Here is a 7564-nt window from a genome sequence, read left to right on the forward strand (position 1 = left end):
TGACTTGTGTGACTTGGATCGGTCTTGCCATTAACAGGGAAGTATCACTGGAAGCCTTGAGAACTAGAATGAGGTTGAGGAGGCAGTTGATAATAGAGGGAGAAGATGAAAGATTTGACTCCACACCTATACAATACTGGAAACGTATGTTGCTTTGTTGAAAAGGTCTGATTTTATTGAAGTCAATAGCGAACTCCCATTCACCTGAATGGCATGCCAGCCACATCTCACTTTTCCTCAACACCCATGCATCCTCTGCTTCTCTGATGTCTCCTAACAATTACATCTTGCTTCTATTAAGGTATCAAAAAGCCACTTCATGCAGCGAGCCATCAGAACCCCCTTCTGAATATCCCCACATGGAACATTTCCCCGGCACCTCCCAGAACGCTATCCAACCACCTCCATTTATTCACAAATATAGATTTTTCTCCACTTTCATCAGCCGGGGGCCGTGTCCCCGCTCAGATAAGCCTATCAAGCCTAGAGGGGGGGGCCGGCCATCCAGGCTGCGTTGTGCCGAGTCATGCTGCCCTTGCACGCCGCCCGCCCAGCCCCGGCGGCCCGTGAGGGGCGGGCGGAGGCCGTGAGGGGAGGCCGGGCGGAGGGCGGGAAGGAGGCCGGGAGGGCCTCGCCCGTCTCCTCGCGAGATCGCGGCCGCTATAAAGCGGCGGGGCCGCGGGGGCTGCCGCAGTCGCAGCTTCCTGAGGGGGTCGGGGTCTTGTCGAACTGAGGAGGTTTTTTTTTGGGTGAGTGTCGGGGGGGGGGGGGGCCTGCGCTTGGGATGGTCGTGATTTATTACCTTTTTTGATTTTTTTTTTCAAAAATGTTTCCTTTTTTTTTTTTTTTTTGGTTTGGGTTTGATTTGGTTTTGTTCTCCCCTCCCCCTCTGCGCAGGTGGGGTCTCTTTCTTCATCTTTTCCCTTTTTATTTTCTCTCTCCTTTTTTTTTTCCCTCTCCCTTTTTTCCCTGTTTTCCTCCTCCCTTTTAACGGAGGGATGTTGAGGACCGCCGCCCCCCTTTCCCCCCCCCCTCTCCTTTAACACCGCCTGGCGCTGGGCTCGGCCTCCGCCTCCCGTCCCCGCTCCAGAATCACTCCGGAGTCACTCCGGAGCCGCTCCGGCTCCGGGCGGTGTGCAGGCAGCCGGCTGCGGCCCGGCGGGTCGCTCGCCTCCGACCGCAGCTCGGAGCCTTTGACCGCAGCGCTGAGGGGAGCGGGGAGGAAGGCTGGGGCGTTGTGCAACGGCCTCGCTGTCCTCAAGGGATGGATTCCGAGCTTAGAGCGCGGGCCTGGCTCGGTGTAATTGCAATTCAGAGGTAATTGAGGCTGTGAGCACCTGGATGCTGCCCTGACCCCGTTAAACTGCCCTGTATTTGCGGTGCGTGCTCTCTTTTTTCTCCTCGAAGGAAGGGAGCTGCTGTGGTCTGTGCTGCTGCGGGTTAGGAAACGCTGCGGCTGAAATCCAGGCAGGAGGTGGGGATGCGTGCTGCGGTGGCGGGTTGCAGTGCAGTGTGACTGAGCCTCCTAGCCTGGTGTTAAAGGCCTTCGAGCTGCCTAAAAAGGGGACAATAACCACCTGCTTTAGAAAGGAGAAGCACCAAAGAGCAGGCTGACAGTATTTATTTGACACTGAGTCCCCAGTAATACACTCCAGGGCCTGTCGGTGGAACAAATATAGCAGGATTGGCATCCTACTGAGTAAAAGGATGACCTTGAGCTTGAGTAATGTAAAATAATGTAATGGAGTCATGCACTCCAGATAAAACAGGTATTCTTCAGGAAGAAAAAAAATCATTAGTTAGCAATATCTCAAAGAAATATTGTGCAATGGTTGTCCCTTGTCCCATCTTGCAGAACTGCAGTTTCAGGATTACATCTGTATTTGTGGCTACATACAGAGTTCAGTGGGTTTATTGATGTCATCCTACTAGACTCATTCAGTACAATTTTATGAATGATGGTGGCCAGAACTGCTGGGCATTCATAAGGTCACCTCCTAGCCTGCTGCATTGGAAGACAAACCCCTTGGATTTGTCCCCATCCCCCAACAAGGGGATGAAGAGGAGCTTGCTTGTGGCACAAGGCAGTTAGGAACACTGAGTAAGGTGGCACTCCGCAAACTGAACTGAGGCTGCAGGTTACTGTTTGTGTTCTCAGGGTGTGTAAGAGGAGCCTTTAAATGTAGAACTTACAAGGTTCTAAACTGATAAGTTTAAACTTTACTGAGAAGTAAATGCTGCGTATGGCTACTGGACTAGTTCTTTGGAAAGTATGTGGCAAGGGGGAAGGAGCCAAGATATGAAGGGCTTCCAACCTGTTCTGGAGTGGACTTTGTGCCTTGCAGGAAGGATTTATAAAGATCTTTGAATCTTACCTTTCTTTAGCAATACAAGACTCATACTAGCCTTGCAAAGGTTTGTATCTCCAAGTCAGCTACTGGCTGTACAGTGTGTAGAATGACTTCAGTGAGATCACTAAAAAGAGTGAGCTGAAGAAACAAGGCTCACAAGCTGTCTGTCTGAAAAATTATGCCCTAGAAGTAACTGGAATTCAAAAAGTGATGCACAAATTTTGCATTCCCAGACAGTGCAAAAATACTCTACAGGACATGTTGCAAATGACTTGGTGTTAGGCCAGGCAGCCAGAAGTTAAGCTGTCTGTCCTTGTGTACCCTCTTACTCTTTTTCAGTGGACTGAAATACTCAGGGGGAACAACCTGGCCTTACTGGTTTAAGACTTGGTGGGATTTTACTTGCTAACATAAAATGTAGTTCCCAAGTATACCATGTGTCTTCTGTTTGCAAATAAGACAATGCAGCTTTGTTTGCAAGGCTGAAGTGTAATTATGTAGAGAACATACCCATTGTTATCTTGGAGATGAACAAAACCATGATTGAATAACCAGGAGAAGGTTTGAGGTTTTAAATTCTCTTGTAAACTTGAACAAGGGTCTCCTCATCAAAAGGTAGGAAAAGATTCTCTAACTCATCTAATTAGTGGAACTGGGAGACTTACTGACTACTGCTAAAACTCAAGAAGGCTAGCTCTTTTCTGTAATAAGCTGTTACTAGTCAAAGACAATGATAACCTTTAATTTGGAGACTAATGAGCTGTAGATCTCAAAGTGTTACGCTTAGTAGCTTGGTTTGGATGCCTGACTACCCTGATGACAAACTTAAAACTAATCTTATTCTTAAGCCTTGTGTTGCAAGATGAAGTGGTGGAACTGTCCCTGTTGATGCTCAATGTAAATGGATGAGGTTCTTTGGATAAATAGTTCTGGGTGCAAGCATATTGTTACCTAAACTGTACTGTTATTTTTTTCTAGAGTAAATCAAGATGTCTTCAGGAAAGGCTTTCATTGGAAAACCAGCCCCTGACTTCACTGCCACAGCTGTGATGCCAGATGGGCAATTCAAAGACATCAAACTCTCTGACTATAAAGGTAAGTTTATGTGCATCTCTAACTACATAAATGCAGTCTGGCCATACGTGGGAGTCAGGGGGCATCTAATTTGGTTTGGTTTCCAAGTAATAGTGAAAACCTGATGGTAGACTGGAGTAGATGTTTTTGTCAGTTGATGGCTGGAGTATGCTTGGGAAGCTGTTGACAGTATGGCTGAATGTTCTGGCTATGATAATTGTTGGTTATCAGCCTAAAATTCCTCTGAAGTGTAATCTGGGGTCAGGCTTATTTGTTCTTTCAGTTTGAGACTGATGTAACATCTCCAGTGCACTACATGGAACAGCAAATCTTCCCTTTTTTTCTGTCAGTGGAAAGTAAACTTTCCTCTAACCAGTGAAGTTCCTTTCTCTGGAGTACTAGCAAAACATTCTCTTCTGTTGATACTTAAATGTTTGATACTGAATATTACAAGTACTGTAAAACCTAAGGTAAAAGACTTCTAACTGGTGACACTGCTTTTCTAGGAAAATATGTTGTGTTCTTCTTCTACCCTCTGGACTTCACTTTTGTCTGTCCAACTGAAATTATTGCATACAGTGACAGAGCTGATGAATTCAAGAAAATCAACTGTGAAATAATTGGAGCTTCTGTTGACTCTCACTTCTGTCACCTTGCATGGTAAGAATCAACCTTTTATTTTAACCAAATGGAATGTTCTGCCTGGCCTCACAGGAACTGGATCCTGAGTATTCAGACTATATTTACTGAAGAACTAAAGGCACTTAGGAAGTACTGGTAGTGTCAGGTACTTCTGAATGGAATAGGGAATACTGGTCAGTTCCTTTGTTGCTTCATGGTAGACGAAGCGCAATACTACAATTAATCTGTTGAACTGTCCTTTTTTCTTAATATTTCAACTTCCTACTTTCTAGGATCAACACTCCCAAGAAACAAGGTGGTTTGGGATCTATGAAAATTCCACTGGTTTCTGACACAAAACGTGTCATTGCCAAAGACTATGGAGTGCTTAAAGAGGATGAAGGTATTGCGTACAGGTAATGTGCAGTAAGGTGAACTCCTTGTTAAGGTTGTATGTTGCAATACAGATTAACACAGAACTTGTGTGTACTTGAACACTTAAAACAAACTGAAGTTCTTAGCTATTCCAGATGTAAACTGCTTTAAGCTATCAAACACTCCTACGAGAGGAGATGTTACTTGGTTCTCCTTAGTGTTTAGACTTCTTATGGTTTTGGTGAGCTAGATAAAGGCCTGCTGCTTTCCTTTGATAACTGTACTACTTGGAGTGTTACATATCTACATGATGCAGGAGTCTCATGCAGGTGAGCTTATATAAACATGGCTAATGCAAGTCCTACCTCGTCATGAAAGTGATTACAGGTAATTGGTGATTAAAGTACAGTAGAATTAAAAACCAAGCCTTATCTTTTAGTCATCTGTCCAGTTAAAGCTGCTGAGGGAGCTGAACTTCTGCTAACTCTTAGTTTGGTGTCAGCAGTGGCCAGTTAGTCTGCTGTATTTTTAAGAACTGCATATATTTTTCTCTGAATACAGCAATGTTTCTTATTTAGTTCCCTTTTTCTTTGTTTCTCTTCCATTTTGTCTTTCCACTAGTGTCTTGTTTAAATCAAAACAAATACAGAAAAGTAACAGTTACCTGTCTCCTAGCTACTGTAGAATGTAAGGATTTCAACTGTTAATGCGTCACTACTGAGTATACACAAGGTTTTTCCATTTGGGGAAGGGAAAATACTACATTACACAACTTATTGGTGTGATAGAATATTGAACTTGGTTTTGCAACTCACTTCAGACAAATCTTTCAAAGTCTGTTTAACCCCAGGTCTGTCTTTGTAGGGGTCTGTTCATAATTGATGAGAAGGGGATCTTGAGACAGATAACAATCAATGATCTTCCTGTTGGCCGTTCTGTTGATGAAACCCTCAGGCTTGTGCAGGCTTTCCAATTTACAGACAAGCATGGAGAAGGTAAGGGTTCTTGTATCTAATCCTAAATAGTTCTCAAGAGAACAGTATTAACTAAACAGGTTTAATAGGTTTACTGAAAGGTACCAAGTGCATGTATAGATCTGTTCACAGCAAGTGATTGATTGTGCCTCTCGTAATGAAGCTGGTTCTGTAAAGCTATTTGTCACTGCATAATCCTACTCCAGTTTGTGGTCCATTGAGTACTTGCCAAATGTTGAAGGGGAAGGGTGGAGGTTGCTACTCCTCTGGAGTAGTAAGAAGCTGACAGAAGCTTTTCCTCCAGAACTGGGATTGCAGTCTCATCTAAACCAGGCTAGACCAGGAGTGTATGATGACACTCAGAAGCTGAGATGTCACAGCTTTAATTGCCAGGCTTGCTTTAAGCAAGCATCAAGCCTTCCTTAGCTGTGTAAAAGGAAGACTCCAAAGAATGCTACTTGAGTGTCACCTTAGTTTTGAGGCTGTGCTACCCCTGCATTGTGGTAGTCTCCTGATGCCCACAAAGTGGGATTAAAGGCAGTTCAACTCTTCCCCTTCCTCCATTAAACTAGAGGATGGGAGTAGGATTGATTAAGATGGGGGAGAAGTAAGCTTGACTGGCTTCAGGGAAGTAACTACACTGTAGTAGCTGTAAAGATGCCTCCTGACACAGACTGCTGGTGTTGGTGCTCCCTTGCTGTGAAGCTTCCATGAAAGATGGGAAGGTGTGCATGTGTAGAGGGCCTGCTGTTGCATGGACAGACTCTGGGTTCCTTGGGTACTACTACCTAGTAAGCAAATTAAAAGGATTAAAAATAACTGATGTGATGAAACTGATTAATATACCTTGCGAAATTGTTACAGGTTTTGAGTTGTTAGTATGCTTTGTATGAAATACTAACCACTTCTGCGGAATAAGACTTGCACGTTCTTATCATTTCAGTGTGCCCAGCTGGCTGGAAGCCTGGCAGTGACACAATCAAGCCTGATGTTCAGAAAAGCAAAGAATATTTCTCCAAGCAGAAGTAAACTTTCAGTCCGAGTGGAAACTAGTATGCCTTACAGAAAGAGCAAGTATCAGTTACTGAACTTTGACTAAATCATTGCATTTGAGTCAAGGGATCATGCTATAGGTATAAACAGTAACTTTTTTTTACTTGAAGGAAAGTTTGTCCTGTTGATAGTACCTTCATAGAAAACCCTAATGATCAATATCTGTACATCATGCCCTATTGACTTTAGTGACAATGCATTGTATGTGGTTAGCCATGTGTTGCGTATAGAGCAGTGGTATTCTTTTGTAACTATTAAACTTATGGAAAAAGCACTCCGTGTATTGGTCTTATGTAGTCAAAAAGCTGAAAGAGCACTTCGATTTTGCTGGTCAGTAGTGGTCAGATTCATTCACTGGAATGTAAAATCTGAGTTGATCTCTGTAGAGGGGACAATGGGAACAATAACATGAGCTGTGGTGTAGTCCTCTGGTTCAGTAACACAACTTTTAAATAGCAGTAAAGATTGCTAGTTAAAAGCTTGGTTTATTGAGCTGTCTGTAGATAACTCCAATTCCTGGAGTTCTTCTACCACTCTATTAGAGTGGAGGTACTAACACTTCGGTTCTCATGTTACAGTAGTGAAGTTCTTGTTAGAAGAAGTCTTGAATATAGGTAGAGGAACATGGCTAGATCAGATTGTATCAGACTTGAGCAACTTTAATAATAATGCAGTGTCCAGATCATAGAACACAAACATGACTGAAGGCCAGGTGTGTTTTCATACATAGTATAAACTTGTTTCTGCATCTTTTTTAGTTAAAACTGATTACATATGCAAACCTTCTAGGAACCTTAACATCCAGTTTGCAAACTCCAGAGAACACTTGCTTTTTGGAAAGCAAAATTCCTTGGATGCATGAGATTAATCCCTAATCTCTCCCATTATATGGAGTGGGAGTCTTGGGAGGATTGAGAAGATGCCAGTTGATAAGACTTTGAGCTGATGGATAAGATCAAAAGGGTGGCACTATAAACCATGGTACTCTGATTTTGTTCAGCCTTGCCTTTCATCTTTGTACTATAAATGATTATGTATATACTGTGAAACTCAAAACATATGGCTATGGCCCTAAGTTACATTACAGCTGTGTAGCTTCATGGTTACAGGTGCCTT

General features: G+C 43.4%; 1 protein-coding gene across 1 annotated transcript; it reads left to right on the forward strand.

Annotated features, from left to right (window-relative positions):
• The first annotated feature begins 620 nt into the window (after window positions 1-620).
• Window positions 621-6722, forward strand: PRDX1 (peroxiredoxin 1). Its single transcript, XM_068690257.1, has 6 exons — window positions 621-749; window positions 3330-3446; window positions 3932-4085; window positions 4340-4462; window positions 5286-5416; window positions 6339-6722. Exons 2-6 carry the CDS (start codon window positions 3341-3343, stop codon window positions 6422-6424), a joined length of 600 nt encoding a protein of 199 aa, XP_068546358.1. The 5' UTR covers window positions 621-749; window positions 3330-3340; the 3' UTR covers window positions 6425-6722.
• The last annotated feature ends 842 nt before the right edge of the window (window positions 6723-7564 follow it).

Source organism: Anas acuta, chromosome 8 (genome assembly GCF_963932015.1).
Source record: "Anas acuta chromosome 8, bAnaAcu1.1, whole genome shotgun sequence".
NCBI lineage: Eukaryota > Metazoa > Chordata > Aves > Anseriformes > Anatidae > Anas > Anas acuta.